General features: G+C 50.4%; 1 protein-coding gene across 1 annotated transcript in view; it reads left to right on the top strand.

The window, feature by feature from the left end:
- Nucleotides 1–3,376: 3,376 nt before the first annotated feature.
- RRP12 (ribosomal RNA processing 12 homolog) overlaps nt 3,377–16,983 on the top strand; it is a 28,337-nt gene continuing 14,730 nt past the window's right edge. Inside the window, exons 1-15 of the mRNA XM_068548294.1 lie at nt 3,377–3,603; nt 4,144–4,376; nt 5,903–5,986; nt 7,457–7,533; nt 8,042–8,147; nt 8,351–8,467; nt 9,540–9,678; nt 9,767–9,894; nt 10,852–10,950; nt 11,594–11,685; nt 13,072–13,183; nt 13,395–13,492; nt 14,707–14,821; nt 15,819–15,961; nt 16,179–16,300. Coding sequence (XP_068404395.1) covers nt 3,465–3,603; nt 4,144–4,376; nt 5,903–5,986; nt 7,457–7,533; nt 8,042–8,147; nt 8,351–8,467; nt 9,540–9,678; nt 9,767–9,894; nt 10,852–10,950; nt 11,594–11,685; nt 13,072–13,183; nt 13,395–13,492; nt 14,707–14,821; nt 15,819–15,961; nt 16,179–16,300 — 1,804 coding nt within the window. The 5' untranslated portion in view covers nt 3,377–3,464. The remainder of the gene's footprint in view (nt 3,604–4,143; nt 4,377–5,902; nt 5,987–7,456; nt 7,534–8,041; nt 8,148–8,350; nt 8,468–9,539; nt 9,679–9,766; nt 9,895–10,851; nt 10,951–11,593; nt 11,686–13,071; nt 13,184–13,394; nt 13,493–14,706; nt 14,822–15,818; nt 15,962–16,178; nt 16,301–16,983) is intronic.

The following is a 16,983-nucleotide window of genomic DNA, read 5'->3' as shown; positions in this document are numbered from 1 at the left end:
TGTGACCTTAGGGGTGTCACTCAGCTCCTTGGAACCATGTTTCCCCATCTGTGAAGTGAGGACATGTGCTCTGTCCTCCTCACTTAGATAGTAGCTGAGAAGCTGTTTTGTTACTGAAGAAGAGTGTTTTGGATTATAATAATGAGCTCACATTTATTGCCTTCTCATTATGTGCAAGGCAGTGTTAAGCACTTTTACATGTGTTATCTTATTTAGTTCTCATAAACCCTATGGGTAGGGTAGGCATTCTTATCTCCATTTTACAGATGAGGAAAACTGAGGCTCAGACAGTAAGGCGACTTGCTCAAGGTCAGACAGCAAGTGGTAGTACTTGAATTCTAACCCTGAGGGTCTGACTGCAGGACCCATCCTACAAACGTGAGTGGTCCTTATTAGCCATATATATGTGGCTAGTCGTGGAGATGGCTAATGCCTCTGGGTGGAAGACATTTCTGGAATTCAGGGTCGAGGTGGTTGTCCTTCACCAAAAAGGTGAACCCTGGGGTGCAGGGTGGGAAAGAGTGTGCTCAGGCCATCTGGATGCCTCTTGTCCCCTCTCCTGGCACCACATGTCTTCTTGAGGAGGCTCTGAGCAGATGCCTTAGGGTGGAGGGCCGGCAGGGAGGCTGTGGACCTCCAGTGCTCATTCTAGACTGATGGTTCATCCAGGGGCTGTATCCAGTCATGACGCAGACTCGGTTTGCAGGCCCGCAGTGTCTGCTGTCTAGGAAAAGGATAGGAAGGCTGCCACTACCCTGGGCCTCTTCATCTCCGCATCTGATTTGCAAAACCCCAGCCGCTCAGCCGTTGTTGCTGTTTGCAGCTGTCTCTGGCAGGGTTTTGGCTTTAACTGCTTGTTTGCAGAGCTCCCTCTGGTGGCAAAAGTGCACCATGGCACCCTTTACAAGGTATCACTAACATTTACGGAGCTGTACGCATTTTGACAAACATACCTTTCGCGTTGAAACCACAGAGAGAGTAGCCCAGTGGGTTCAGTAGTATTATTACCACTTTACGGAATATGAAATGCAGATTCAGAGAGGTTAAATCCTTGCTCCGTGTCATGTGGAACGTAAGTCCAGACTCAAACCCAACACTTAGGTCTGTCTTCTCTCAAGTAACTGTCTCCACATCTAGGCCTCTGGTTGCGAGCACCGGCTTGCTTACAGTAGTTTCCAGACTTGGCTTCCTCTTCCTCCTCAGGCCACCAGTTCCTTTTTCTCAGACTTACAACCCAGCTCTCAGCCTGTGTCCCAGGAATGGGGCCCGATGGGAGGAGTTGGTGGTGACTCGTGCAGCTGAGTCAACGCTCAGCTGCCTTAGCTGCCTTTGCTGCAGTGATGCTTTCTCACGTTAACAGTCTTGATGCTCCCTCTGCTCTGTGTGCAAGGACGACTTTTTATTTTTAGTAAACCAATGAAGACTAATATATACACAGAAAAGTGCACAAATTATAAGTGTACAGCTCAGTGAGTTATCACACAGTGAATACATCCATGTAAACTCCCTTCTGATAAAAAATTAGAATATTACCACTGTGCCCACTCTCAGCTGTTACCACCATGTAAAGTGCTATCCTGACTTCTAATACTGTAGATTAGTTATGGCTGGTTTCGAGCTTCAGGGGAGGCAGTGTGGCTGGTGAGGCCCCCGGTTCATAGCTAGTGCCTTCTTGCTTTGTCTTCACATGGTGGAAAGGGCTAGGCATCTCTTTTATAAGGCACCAATTCCTTTCATGAGGGTCCACCCTCACGACTTAAACACCTCTCAAAACTCCACCTCCTAATACCATCATCTATGGGGGTTAGGATTTTAACATTTGAATTTGCGGGGGACGCAAATTGTCATTTCATCATTTTGTAACAAGGGGGAAAATTCACACTGTATCAAGTGAAGGAAGCAGAATGCAAAATCTTTGTCAGCTTCTGGTTCATTTACAAGATTGGCTCATTGAAGTGTCTTACTCAGTGGGAGCTAAAAAAAAATGTTTGTAAAATGAATGTTTAAAGCCTAATCAGCCAAAAGCCCCAGGATCAAGCCTTAGTGTGACAAAATCATATTTACTGACTTGAATTGAGGGAGGGAATTCTGGAGGAATCTTGGAATGCTGCTCTGCAAGAGAGGGGAGGGAAGCTCTTATGTAAAGTTTGGGCTCTGGCTAAAGGATTCTGGGGAGGGTCTCAGGGGAGTGGGAATCAGTTCTGGATTGCTTTCTGGTTCTGAAATGGAATTAGGAGAAGAGGATATTAAGTAGGTGGGATTGAGTGCTGTCATGAGGCAAGGGTGGTTTAGCAAGTGGGTATCCACAGTAATAAATGAAAATAGCTAAGCGGGTTTAGACCATCACTGCCTGCTTTTTTCTCTTTCCAGCCCAAACCAGTTTTCACTCCTCAGATCTGGCCAGGTCTTAACTCTTTTTTTTTTTTAATTGAAGTATAGCTGATTTACAATGTTGTGCCAATCTTTCAAAGTGATTCAGTTATACACATATATACATTTTTTAAAAATTAATTAATTAATTAATTAATTAATTTGTCTGCGTTAGGTCTCCGTTGCTGCACGCGGGCTTTCTCTAGTTGCAGCGAGCAGGGGCTACTCTTTGTTGCAGAGCACGGGCTCTAGGCACGCAGCCTTCAGTAGCTGTGTCACACGGGCTCAGTAGTTGTGGCTCACAGGCTCTAGAGCACAGCCTCAGTAGTTGTGGCGCATGGGCTTAGTTGCTCCGCGGCATGTGGGATCTTCCCGGACCAGGGCTCGAACCCGTGTCCCCTGCATTGGCAGGTGGATTCTTAACCGCTGTGCCAGCGAGAAGTCCCCCTTTTTGTTAAATATTCTTTTCCATTATGGTTTTTCCCAAGAGATTGGATATAGTTCCCTGTGCTACACAGTAGGATTAACTCTTTCAAATAAATTTGTTTCTACGCCTAAGTTTTGAAATTAGATTTTTAAAAATAATATAAATGTACGTTTGATTTTTAACCTGCAAAGGAATTCCAGTTTTATAAGACTCACTCCTGGGTGGGATAAGAAAGGTGGGAGGGAGACGCAAGAGGGAGGAGATATGGGGATATATGTACATGTATAGCTGATTCACTTTATTATAAAGCAGAAACTAACACACCATTGTAAAGTAATTATACTCCAATAAAGATGTAAAAAAAAAAAAAAACAAAAAAGACACTCCTGTGGCCAAGAACCCTAGCCCTGGATTAAGAGCCCCAGCGGCTCCCTAACACCAGAACTTCTTCCCTAGGAACTGATCTCCTCGGAGCCCCCCCCCCCAGATCGGAGCCTGGAGAATACGTGAACCGGATGTTGACTCTTTTGCCATGGTAACGGACGTGAATACGGAAGTTACGCCAGAGGAACAGGAAGTGGAGCGGGCTGCGAACCCACGTGGGTCCTGCGTGTGTTTCTAGGTCCTTGGAACCCGGTCCTTTAAACTCACCCCCGGCTTAGTAGACATGGGTCGTTCGGGGAAGTTGCCCTCCGGGGTCTCGGCCAAGTTGAAACGCTGGAAGAAAGGCCACAGCAGCGACAGCAACCCGGCCATCTCCCGCCACCGCCAGGCCGCCCGCAGCCGCTTCTTCAGCCGGCCCTCAGGTAGCAGGGTCGCGACCCAGGCGCAGCCGGCGGCGGGGTTCTGGGCGGGCCTGGGTCTCAATGGATTTGAGCCTCTCTGCAGGCTCTGGGGCCCAAGCATCGGACCTTTCGTCTCCTAAAATGTCCGATCTGGAGCCTGTTGTAAAGGTCCACCCTCCCCATTTAAGAGATGCAGAAACCGACTCCACAGGAGGGAGATGACTTGGCTAGAGTACCACGAGTATCAGTCAGTACTCACGCCTATAGTTAACCGTGGTGGCTCTTTACAAAGCGCTTTCACCCTCATCTCTTTCCCAGGCCCCTCACTGTAGCCCCCAGCCGACTCCCACCGGCGAAACTTTTAGCTGGAGGGTTCCCTTTCTGAATCTGATAAGTTTTAGGTGTACAGTGGACTGCTGAGGCAGACCGCGTTCAGAATTTAGCCTCTCTGGTTGGGGGCCTGGACTCCGCCGTTTGTTTCCTAGGGGTAGTTCTTGTTCTCTTAGCCAAAAGGAGGTTCGGGTAGAAGTGGGGGCCTTACCCTTTGCCTCCGGTGTTCAGGAAAGAGCGACTTGACAGTTGATGCGGTAAAGTTGCATAATGAACTGCAGTCAGGATCCCTGCTTCTGGGTAAAAGCGAAGCCCCTGAGACTGCCATGGAAGAGGAAGAGGTGGCTCCAGCTCTCACCGAGAAGTCCTCGGGCACCTTCCTGAGCGGCCTCTCCGACTGCACAAACGTCACCTTCAGCAAAGTGCAGCGCTTCTGGGAGTCCAGCTCGGCTGCCCACAAGGAGGTAGGGGGGGACTCTCAGGACAGCCGGAGGCTAGTGAGGGGAGGCCAGCTGACTGCTGTCCGGTGGCAACAGGTGGAATCTCTGGATGATGTGTCACCCCTCCTACCCTTTGTGTCTGCTGCTTATTACCTCTCCTAGGGCATGTTCCACTTTCTGCTTTTTCTAAGAACATCTTCCTGGCTCAAGTGTAAAGTCCCTCAGGGTATTTTCCTGACAATTTTCAAATGTCCAAAACATTTTTTGCAAACATTTGTCTCTTAAGCTATACCTAACACAGGCTTTTTTATATATTGATAGAATGTTTTCAGGAAACATTTGTTGAGTAAATTAATACTGAATAACAGTGGTTAAAAAATGTTTTATCTAACAAGACCTAAATGTTATTTACTTTTTTTAGTTTATAAATTATATATATATATATATTTTTTCATTGTTTAAATGAAAAATGTCAAAACTATAAATGATAACAAAGTGAGGTGAGTAGAATAAAATATGAAAGTTGTTCTCCCAGCTTAACTCCTTTGTGGTAGTTACTGTTAACAGTAACAGTACTTTTCTAGACCAGCGCTGTTGAAAAGAAATATAATGTAAGCCACATACATAATTTAAAATTTTCTAGTAGCTATGTTAAATAAAAGTAAAAAAGATGCAAGTGAAATTAACCTTAATTATATATCTCATTTAACCTGGTGTACCCAAAATATTGTTGTTTCAACTTATAATCAATATTTTTAAAAGTGAGGTGTTTTTTGCATTATTTTTATCGTACTGAGTCTTCAAAATCTAGTCTGACACCTCCATTTGGAGGCTAAATCTTCATTGGCAATACTTGATTTGTATTTAAAGTTCATAAAACTTACAGTTGCAAAAGTAGATTCATATACCCAAGTAGTTCTAAATCTGTTTCCAAATAACTGGATAAAGTATTTGTTTTTAAATATAAATAATTAAAAAATTTTAAGATGCAGTTCCTCAGTCATACTAGCCACATCTCAAGTGCTCAATGGCCTCTTGTCAAATTACTGTTCTAGACTTTTTTACCCACATTTTGTTTAGGTTTACTGAAATGCCATTATATTTTTTATATACTATTCTACAACTTTTTTCACCACTGATCAGTGTTTCTAAGTTAATCTATGTAGTTGTTCACCACTCTTTTCAATAGTTACATAGTGTTTGAATTTGTCATTATTATATAATAAGAGTACATTATTAATCCCTTGTTGATGGCTGCTTTATTGTTCCAACTGGTTGTGGCAGTGAACACTTGTGCTTGAATGTTTACACATTTGTGCAGGTGTTTCCATATATAAGGGGTGGAGCCTTAGAGGTGGGTTTTGGGCAGATGTGTGAATTTTCCTGTTGCCGGGCCCCGTGTGTGTTCCCCTGGCTCTGGATACTGCTCATCTTGTCTGCTCTGGGCTTTATCAGGAGAATAATTTGTGAAGGAGGAAGGAGAAGAGGCTACCCTGCGGTGGGGTTTGATAGGAAATAGATGTCATAGGTACCTTCTCCCTCATGTGCAGATCTGTGCTGTCTTGGCTGCTGTCACCGAGGTGATACGCTCCCAGGGTGGGAAGGAGACAGAGACTGAGTACTTTGCTGCCCTGGTGAGTGGGTGTGACTTGCAGGTGGGCGGGCTTTCGGAGCAGCAGGTTATTCAGGCTATAAGGAGAAGGCAGGGGCCCCTGCATGCGGGGATAGAGAAGGACAGCCTTAAACAGGTGAAAGCGCTTCAGTTATTCTCAGGTGGCTTGGTAAGCCTGGTGGTATTTGCTACATTATTCTTGTAAAACAAAATCCACTACTCTCTTTTATTTTTTTCCCCTAATCCATGAAACTGAGTTACACCCAGGGGATTCTCTAGTAAAATTGTTTTCAAAGTGTAGTTTGGGGGTTCCCAAGACCCTTTTGGGGGTTGGTTAAGTCAAAATTATTTCCATAATAATACTAAACCATCATTTACCTTTTTCACTCCCATTCTCTCATGACCGTACCCTGGAGTTTTCCAGAAGTTACGTGATGTCTGATGACATTTTGACAGCTCCTGGAATTGTGCTTGCATATTTGTGTGTTTTAAAAAATTCTCAGTTTTAATTTTTAATATGATAAATATCAATAGATATAACTTTTGTAAACAGAATCTCTCTGGGGAAATCCTCAATACTTTTTTTTTTTAATAGTGAATACAGAGAGATGTCAGAGGAGCTAGTTAGAGTAGCAAGTATTAAATTTATTTATTTATTTATTTATGGCCGCGTTGGGTCTTCGTTTCTATGCGAGGGCTTTCTGTAGCTGTGGCAAGTGGGGGCCACTCTTCATCGCGGTGCGCGGGCCTCTCACTGTCGCGGCCTCTCTTGTTGTGGAGCACAGGCTCCAGACGCGCAGGCTCAGTAGTTGTGGCTCACGGGCCTAGTTGCTCCGTGGCATGTGGGATCTTCCCAGACCAGGGCTCAAACCCGTATCCCCTGCATTGGCAGGCAGACTCTCAACCACTGTGCCACCAGGGAAGCCCCCCTCAATACTTTTTAAGGGTGTAAAAGTGTGAGAACCACTACCATGGAACAGGGGCCGGCAAACTATATAGCCCATGGGCATCATCTGACCCGTGGCCTGTTTTTGTATAGCCCTAGGGCTGGGAATGGTTTTTACATTTTTACAAGATAGTTAAAATACACAAAGAAGAATACACAGCAGAGACCATATGTGGCCTGCAGAGTCTAAAGTATTTATTATCTGGCTCTTTACAGAAAAAGCCTTCTAACCTCTGCTCTAGACTAATGACGTAGATTAGATAGCACTATATGGTTTTCATAATGTGTCAGGCAGTGTTCTAAATGTCTGATGTATATTAATTCAATTAAACCTCACAACAACTTATGATCCCTGTTTTACAAATGAGGAAACCGAGTCACAGAAAAGTTAAGTTGCTAGTCCAAAGTCACAGTGGCGGAGCTGGGATTTGAACCTCTGACACCAGCGTTCTTGGTCATAACCGTCCTGCTGGGCACACGGTGCCCCCATACCCCATTTGCCCAGCGTGACACATTTCCCACTCACACCCCATGGTCTGGCCTCAGATGACAACAATGGAAGCAGTGGAGTCCGCGGAGTCTCTGGCCGCTGTTGCTTACCTGCTGAACCTCGTCCTGAAGCGGTGAGTCCTGGCTTCTTGTAGGGGGACAAAGGGAGTGGGGGTGGAAGGGAGGAAGAGGATCAGGGAATTATTAAAAGGAACAAAAAGATGCTAAGTATCAGGTGGCATTCTACTGGCTCAGGCTCCAGGGTGGCCTGGGATGTTACGGGACAGAGTGTGAGTGCTGGTGCCCGGGCAGGGGCAGCCCTGTGCAGCGAGCGAGGCAGGAGGGACAGGGTGGAGTGCTGAGCCACGATGTCTGGGCATCTGCAGCCGGGGGGCAGGTGGGGAGAGTACTTGGGGGAGTTTATAAGGGCCCATCTGGTGGTTAGTGGAGAGCGGGTGGTGGAGAAGGTGGGGCAGGCAGGGAGCTCAGGTGCCACGGAAACGCACTGAACCGGGCGTCAGGAAGGGTGGGCTCGCTGAGTGACTGGGCCAGCGCTGCCCCACTCTGTCCAGCTTCTCCTCCAGACCCGCTGCTCTCGGAGGCCCCTCTGGTCTTCTGACCTTCTTTCTTCTCTCCCTGCAGCGTGCCCAGCCCTGTGCTCATTAAGAAGTTCTCTGATACCTCCAAAGCCTTCATGGATATCATGTCAGCCCAGGCCAGCAGTGGCTCCACCTCTGCCCTCCGATGGGTCAGTGTTTGGGTCTCGGTGTCCCCCTGCCGTCTTCCAGAGCCCATCTGATTTGGCTACAGCTTGGACACTCCCTGGGAGGGGTATAGGCACTCTGTGGGCCCTTAGAAAGCCCTTTGGCATTTTCTGGAGTTGGTGAGAAGCCGGGCTCTTTCCCACCTGGGTGAAGCGGGTGGAGCTGAGAGACTGCCTCTCCTCTGAAGGTCCTCTCCTGCCTGGCCACCCTTCTGCGGAAGCAGGACCTGGAGGCCTGGAGCTACCCCGTGACCCTGCAGGTGTACCATGGGCTGCTGAGCTTCACTGTGCACGCCAAGCCCAAGGTGAGGCCGTGGGGCACCAGGACGTGGGAGGGGGCAGCCACTCTAGTAACCGGGCTGGGCCTGGCCTGCTGAGTGGACTGGGGAGCTCGCCCTGAGCGCTGGGCTCTTGTCCGGAGGTTCTCCTCCTGCCTGAAGCCCTATCTGCTAGCTCCTCCTACAGGAGGGAGGGTCACGGTCAGGCCCATTTGAGTCTCTGCTGCCTCATTGGTCAGTGACGTGTTTAGTTACAGTGTCAGGAGAGGGGGCTGGAGGGGGGCTTTGGAGTCACACAGACTGAGTTGAATACTGGACTCATTGGTTGTGCTGTGACCTTGAGCAAGTTACTTAACCTCTCTGAGTCTTGGTTTTTAAGCTGTAAAATAGGGATGATAATAACAACTTTGCTGCAAGGTCACGGCGACACTCTGGTGTTCCCCACAGGCCTGGCGCAGGTCCTGGCTTGTCGTAGGTGCCCAGTAAGTTGTGCTTGGCCACTCTGCTTCCTTCTGAAATTTAGGGCGGGGAATGTGTAACAGTCATAAGAGTCACTCCCTGTGCTAAGCGCTCTGATCCCAGGCAGGCATGCCTCCTTCCCTGTGTATCCCTGCGGTGGTTCCCTCACTTGCTTCAGGTCTCTGCTGAAACGTCATGTCACTGAAGTGACACTTTCCTGATCGCCGTATAAAAAGTAACAGCCCCTGTTTTATTGTCTGCAAAGTACTTTTACCTTCTGGTGTACATTTCTTTATTTCCTACCTCCCAATGAGTTGTTGGTTCACTGCTGAACTGGTGGACACTCCATATTGCTGGATGATTGCATGAATGAAGGAATCCGTGTTGTAAAGATGAGACACTGAAGCCCAGAGACTAAGTGGTCTGGTTTGCTCAAGGCCAGTTGGTGAGTTAGCAGGAGAGAATGGAAAGCGAGGTCCGTCTTACTCGGCAGCCCGGGAGTCCACACACACGCAGCCCCAGGCGTGGCCTTGGCCCTGTAGGAGGTGTGCGATCGATGCTCGCTGCTGGTGGTCATGAGAACCACACACACTGCTGGTTGAACACTGACCCGGCCCTGTCCCCCTTCCTTGCCCCTCAGATCCGGAAGGCTGCCCAGCATGGAGTGTGCTCCGTCCTCAAGGGCAGTGAATTCATGTTTGGTGAAAAGGCCCCTGCCCATCACCCTGCTGCCATGTCCACCGCCAAGTTCTGCATCCAGGAGATCGAGAAGTCTGGAGGTGGGGAAGCGCAGTTGAGAGTGGGCGGCGGGGGACAGGGCCTGCTGCAGAGAGTGGGCTGGAGTCTCAGCTGCCCTCTGTCCACCAGGCTCCAAGGAGGCCACCACCACGCTGCACATGCTGACCCTGCTGAAGGACCTGCTGCCCTGCTTCCCGGACGGCCTGGTGAAGAGCTGCAGTGAGACTCTCCTCCGGGTCATGACCTTGAGCCACGTGGTGAGCTCGGGCCCCAGCGCGTGGGGGCGCGCCGAGGAGGAGGGAGGGCAGAGCTTCAGACCCCAGGCCCGTGGTGCTGGCACTTGGGAAGCTCACTGTTCAGGCCAAAAGCAGGGGCTGGGATCTCCCGGCCCCCCGCGCTGCTCTTAGCTACACCCAGGGACAGCATTGCATCCCCAATGTCGGACAGACTGGGCATCTTCAGTTGGGAGATGAGGTGAGGGAGAGGATGGAACCATGGCGGGGCTGGTAAAGCGTCAGTCCTCCCCCTACCTTGAGCTCTACCCCAGCCACAGGCACAGTTATTTCTCTCTCTCTCTCTCTCTTTTTTTTTTTGCTTGCTTAATAACGTCAGTATGACAACTTTAAAGATACATAAAAACGATCCCTTGCATTTGATATGCTAGCACAATTCTGTTAGTCTCTATATATTCTCTTATACTGTTTGTTCACATACGTATTTTAAAGCATTCGTTATATAAATAACCTGATTGTTGTTTAAAAGGAAAAAAAAAAACATTCTGAAGTATATAAAGTAAAAAATAGAAGTTCTCTTTTTCCCTCCAAGTCTCATTTCCTAAGATAAATAGTACAGACAACTTGCTGTGTATCCTTTCAGATATTTTCTTTTTAGGTAAGCAAACACATAAAAACGTGAAAATACAGCTGTAATTATAGTATGCCAACCATTTGTAGCCTGCTTTTTTAGCCCATTATGTTAAAAAAACATTTTGTTCACATTTCTCCATTGTCCTTGTTTAAATCATTTTTTTTCCTGGTGGCTGCCAAGACTTACTAAAGCAACAGTCCCCTGAGTGTCCAGGTGTAGGAGGCATGTTTGAGGTTCAGGGGGCCCAAGTCCCCCCAAGCCCACCGGCTGCAGTGGGATATTGAGGAGCCCAGGGCCACCGTGGGCTTTGCGGTGGGTTCCCCACTAAGCCTCCGTGTCCTCTCCAGCTGGTGACAGCCTGTGCCATGCAGGCCTTTCACAGCCTCTTCCATGCCAAGCCCAGCCCGGGTACCCTGCCAGCAGAGCTCAACGCCCAGATCATCACGGTGAGGCCTGATGGGGGGACGGGGGACATGGCTGTGCTGGGGGGTGGCCCTGTTACTTGTCTGCAGAGCGAGGTTGGATGGGCTGGGTTGGGCCGCCCCAGCGTAGGAGTCAGGCAGACGGGCAGCCAGGAGACTGGCCACCAAAGCCACATCAGTGTCCACGGGAGCCGGGGGGCCTGACTCTTGACTTCGTGGTAGTTAACGTAATAAACCATTCAGCGTGGTCTCATGGTATTAACAGGTACCTTGAACAAAGGTTCTCAATGTTAGGGATCTCTGGGTGGATTTGGGGAAGGGGGCACAAACCCCCCCCCCCAAATTGCAAAATGTGTGTGTATGCTCACGTGCATTTTTCCGGAGAAGGGTTCTGGCTTTTGTCAGGTTCACAAAGGGTTGTGTGACCCAAGTTATTCTTCACTGCTCCTAGAGATTTTTTTCCCATAGAAGCAGAAGCGGAAGGGCTTCATTGAGCAGGGAAAGGAAGGCCAAGGGGGCTGTGAGTGCAGGGGGCCCCGTGTGCAGGCCCTGGGACAGGACAGTCACGGGGACGTGCTGTTGCCTAGGGATGGGAAGGGGTCCTGTCATTGGGCTGCTGCTGAACACACTTGCTCAGTCACCTGCTTATTCCTTGTCCCACCTCTAGGCCTTGTACGACTACGTTCCCAGCGAGAATGACTTACAACCCCTGCTGGCCTGGCTGAAAGTCATGGAGAAAGCCCACATTAACCTGGTTAGGTAGGGATGCAGTGGAGGGCGGTCCCTTGGCCTCCAGCCAGGCCCCCTGCCCTGCGGTACAGATGGGAGGGACATGAGCCGGAAGCTGGAGGGGGTTCGGCTTTCTTGGGGGAGGTGGTGGCGGTCCCAGTTTCTGTTTTGTGTCTCCGTCATAACAGTCACTCTTATAGTAGCCACTAGATGGCTCCACTTTTCCCGAATAAGGCTGAGAATGAAATAGAATATCAGTTGGTGATTGCATTTTGCCTGGAGGCAGGGTCTCTGAGTCCCCCGAAGCTTGACCACCGTGTCATCCTCCCCTCCGCTGAAGGCTTCCCGTCGGCTTGCTCTCCCCCAGGCACCATGCTGGGTGCTTTGCATCCAAGTTTCATCTCACTGATCACACCACCCCACGAAGAAGTTCTTAGCCCACTTCATAAACCAGAAAGTAAAGCACTGCGAGTTAGCTAGTCATGCAGCTGCAAGGGAGAAAAGCCAGGTCCCCAGTGCAGGTCTGCCAGGCCCGTGTCTTTTTTTCTGCACCAAATCACCTTTTACCTGGAGGTGCCAGCAAATGGCCAAATCATTTTGTTCTCCGCTTCTCAGGGTTTATCCTGCAGGAGGACTCCCACAGTTGTAGGATGTTTGTTGTAGCACTATAGGTTATGGCAAAAACACCTAGGAGCAACCTAGATGTGGCCCCGGGGGGGACTGGTTAAATGCAAACAGTGGAATACTAGGCAGCTGTTAGAAATAATTGAGGTAAATGTGTGCATGCTGATGTGGGAAGACGTCCAAGATATACTGAGCAAAAGCAAGGTGCATAATTATCTGTATTCTCGAGCCAAACTACCGGGCTGTGAGTCCTGACCACCCCCACCCCCCACTAGCTGGGTGGCCTTGGGCAAGTTATTCAACTTCTTCAAGCCTCAGTTTCCTCATCTATAAAATGGGAATTGTAATAGGATTTAATCTCAGTTGTAAGGTTTTTGTTTTTGTTTTTTGCAAGGTTTAAATGAATTAATGCTTATTGTTACACCAGTGCTTGGTATGTGATAATTGTTACATAAATGTTAGCAATTGTTATTGTTTTGTGTGTTTGTATATGCATAAAAACTTCGAAGAGTATTTGAGAAACTTAAGCTTGAATTTCCCCTGGGAAGTGCATCCGAGAGTCAGCCTGGGAGAAAGGTGTGGTGAGGAAGGCATGCTCTTCGTTTTATACCCTGGAGACCTGTTTGCATTTTTGTACCACATGTAGTTGTCACCTGCATGACGGCACTTTTTGCAGTTGCCCACCAGCAGGGCCCTGTAGAGCCCCGCAGATCTGTGACTGCCGTCAGACCTGGGCCATCTGAGTCCCCGAGGCCCAGGGCCAGGCCCCACAGAAGCCTTTTGTGTTGACAGGCTGCATCGGGACCTCGGGCTGGGCCACCTCCCTCGCTTTTTTGGAACTGCAACGACCTGCCTCCTTTCCCCCCACTCGCAGGTGGTGACAGCTGCCACCCAGTGCCTTCAGGTACCTCAGCCCCCCAGCCCAGCTTTAGCGAGGGAAACAGAGAGCCTTAGAAGCTCCCAGAGCTCACCGCAGGCCTCCAGCTGCGTCCTGGGGAGGAAGTTCTCAGGGTGGGGGTGAGCTTCCTAGAAGCTTCAGGAAGCAGTCACCTGGGAAGGCTGAGTGGCACTGGGGGGCTGTCTTGGGCCCAAACAGCTGTGGCCTCTTTTTGCAGGAGATCCTGAAGGAGTGTGTCGCTCCCCACATGGCTGACATCGGCTCCGTGACCTCCTCGGCCTCAGGCCCTGCCCAGTATGTCGCCAAGATGTTCAGGTGAGAACACAGCTTCTGCGTGAGGAGGGAATAAGGTGTGCCTGTAGAAAGTTCCTCATGATGACAGGTACTCCTGTTGTCACTGTGGTGGGCCTTGCACACGCTGCCAGAGCAGCCGGTGTCGGTTTGAGCACTGGCCACACTCCAGGTGCCGTAGTGTCATGCTCATGAGTGTGGACTTGGGGGCCCGTCATCTGGGGCTAGTTCCTCCACCTCTCAACACCTCAGGGTCCGCATCAGTCTAATGGAGGTGTGGATTGAATGAGGTCATATATGTAAAGTTCTCGGAACACTACCTGGTGTGTAGTTAAGTTCCAATAAATAGAAACTACTGGTAGTCCTTACAGTTCTAGGAGATAGGTGCTGGCCCCATTTTACAGACTGGGAAAGCTGAGGTCACTCAACTAGTAAGTGGCAGCCTGACCGCAGAGTCCACTCTTACTCATGTGCTGTGCTGCCCTCCATGCCTCCAAGAGAAGCCATTCACAGACACGGCCTCCAACCACCCGGGCCCTTCCAGCCGCCAGTGAGGAGCCTCAGAGCACCAAGAGGCTAGGATCTTTGGTGTTTCCTCTGGGTCTGTCTGCTCAGCTCTAAGGTGTGATGCTTTGGGTTCTGTTCCTTGTGAGGACATAGGCCTGTTTCTTCTGGATACACCTGGAATGAAGTTTTTGGAAAACTGAGGAATAGAGCTGCTCCACCCCCAGCTCACCCCTTTCCCCACACTAACCCCTGTTGGCCATTCTTGCCTAAAGCCTCTGGGGCTCGACTTCAAGAGATGAGCTGACCACAGCATGCATGGGCCGGAAGGGGCTAGCAGCCGGCCGGGCTTCCCCACTGCTGTGGCTTTCCTCCCTCTGCCCAGGCCACCTGTACCTACCCCATCTTCCCACCTCTGGTCAGACCGAGAAAGCATGGGACAGTGACAACACGGGCTTTGGAGGCCCAGTTTGGCCACTAGCAGAGTGACACTGCTGGGTTACTTAGTCCCTCTGAGCCTCAGTTTCCCCATCTGAGGATGGAACAAATAACCTAGCTCACAGCTTTTTTTTGAAGTGTGAGGATTATATAAATGAAACTCTTAGCACAGGGGGGACTTGGTAAACACTAGCTCTCCCCCTTGGCCTTTCCTGGGGCCTCACCCTTGCCATGGTCTGTAGTTCCTGGTGCCGGCCATGGACTTCCACGGCCCTGACTGCCCACTCCCTTGGCAGGGCAGTGGAGGAGGGCCTGACGTACAGATTCCACGCATCATGGAGCTCCGTGCTACAGCTGCTGTGTGTCTTCTTCGAGGCGTGTGGGAGACAGGCCCATCCTGTGATGAGGAAGGTGACTGGGGCAGCGGCTGGGCCGGGGCAGGAGGTGGTGCTGGGGCTGCTAGAGGGGCACGTGTCTCCGTTACCTCTGCACTTTACTCCCCCACTGCCAGGGTCCACTGCGGGTGCCCAGTACTGTGTCCCCAGGAAGGCGACTGGGAGGAACGAGAAGAGGGCTGAAACCACCCCTCACCCCCCACCCCCTAATGCCTTCTCACTAGTCTTAGCTGGAGTTGATGGTTTTGAAACTCACAGGGAACCAGTGTGATTCTCCTTCACCCCTATCTATTATCTTTTAATTCTCTAAATTTTCTGTAACAAGTGAGCATAGTATTTTAAGCAGCCTTAGGTCCCAGGGAGGTTACCAAAGCCCAGAGTAAACCATTTTAAGGCTCAGGGATCACCCGGAGATCCTCCCCAGCTCCAGGAGCAGGTGGGAGCCTGAGGACAGGCCACAGACCCCTCTCCAGTAGGCGGAGCAGCTCCCGGCCTCGTGGGGCCTTCCCCAAGGGTACGGCCGTCATTGAGAGGCCTGGCCCGGGCCCTGCTAGATTAGGTTGGCAACACCTGGCTCCTGTGAGAGGTCCTCAAGGAATGAGGCTCGCAGAGGGGTTCTGTGGGGCTGTAGTGAACCAGAGGGGGCAGCTCTGGTCTCGAGGGGCAGCTGCTCCGCAGTGCCTGCTAATTTATACTAATTGTACTGTGGGTCTGCGTTTCCCATACCTTCCCAGTTTTCAAGATAAACCGGAAATCTACATTTGTATATGAAATCTCCTGATTTTTACACGTTACTAACAAATACAGAATTTCTTTTTAAATCCTGGGGCATTGAGGAGGGCTCAGACACATCCAAGGGTTGAATTTGGTTAATGGTCTGTGACCTCCGGCGAGAGCATAACCTGACCCCACGCCCCTGACCTCGTCCTCTTGGAGACTTTGGCCCAGCCTCAGCCCCGGGTGCCTGCGCTGCAGGCCCGTCTTAATGTCTGACCCGCGTCTCTTTGCTCCAGTGCCTCCAGTCCCTGTGTGACCTGCGCCTCTCCCCCTATTCCCCCCACACGGCAGCTGTGGACCGCGCAGTGGGCGCTGCCGTGGCCAGCATGGGCCCCGAGGTGGTTTTAGAGGCTGTGCCTTTGGAAATTGATGGCTCTGAGTAAGTGCAGCCCTGCTTGGCTTCCATTCCAGCCCCAGGAGAGCCACGGGGCTTGTTCTCCGCTGGGAGGGTGTCCACACCCTCGGCTGACGCCTCCGTGTGCCGTGCGGGTCAGTGGGGGCGGCCAGAGCAGGACCTGTGCTGTTCCTCGGCTCCGTGGGGAGACAGCTCCAGGCCGTCACCCCTTCCTCACCGCGCCTCCCCTCCCTCCTCCCAGAGAGACTCTGGATTTCCCTCGGAGCTGGCTGCTGCCCGTCGTCCGAGACCACGTCCGGGAAACTCGACTTGGTTTCTTTACCGCTTACTTCCTACCTCTGGCTACCACCCTAAAGAGGAAAGGTACGGGCCCACCACAGTCCTGGGGCCTCACTGGAAGGGTCGGGAAGGGCTCCTGGTCCAGCACCCCAGCCTTAGGACGTTCGGCAGCCTCCCTGGGCCAAGCAGGTGGTCAGCCAGTGCTTGAGCGCCGTCATCAGCGGGGTCCGAGGCGTGCCCAGGCACCCCTGCCCCGAGGCAGGCAGACAGGGGCCTTTTCTCCCACCAGAGGAATAATTAGACAGGTACACACCTATTTATATATACAAAGATGTTCCAAGTAAAAATCCCGACACAGCCCACACATCCCTCAGTGGGGCTCCAGTGAAGTCAGTCATAATAAAGCCCCACTGTGGGACACAGAAGGAAAGAGACCGACAGGGGAATGGACGTGTTTAGTCCATGGTGAGCTGAGCAGATTAGATTGAAATCTTAGCTCAGCCGCTCCACAGTTGGTGACTTCGGGCAAGTTTATTCAACTCCCCCGGGTCTGCTCATCATCTGTAAAATGAGGACGATAATTGCGATGGTGTGAGGATTAAATGAAATAATCACGTAAGTGCACATTACACAGGCTGCCATGTAGAAACTGCTTGATAAATGCTACCAGCTTTATTCCCAAGTAAAACCAGGTTTCAGAACAATATATTTATAAGACAGTCCTTTTTACGTCTTTAAAAGTGTGCACGTGCTTGGAGAAATATAAG

Source organism: Eschrichtius robustus, chromosome 7 (assembly GCF_028021215.1).
Source record: "Eschrichtius robustus isolate mEscRob2 chromosome 7, mEscRob2.pri, whole genome shotgun sequence".
NCBI lineage: Eukaryota > Metazoa > Chordata > Mammalia > Artiodactyla > Eschrichtiidae > Eschrichtius > Eschrichtius robustus.
The sequence above is the reverse complement of the archived record's forward strand: the minus strand, read 5'-3'. Positions and strand labels throughout refer to the sequence as shown.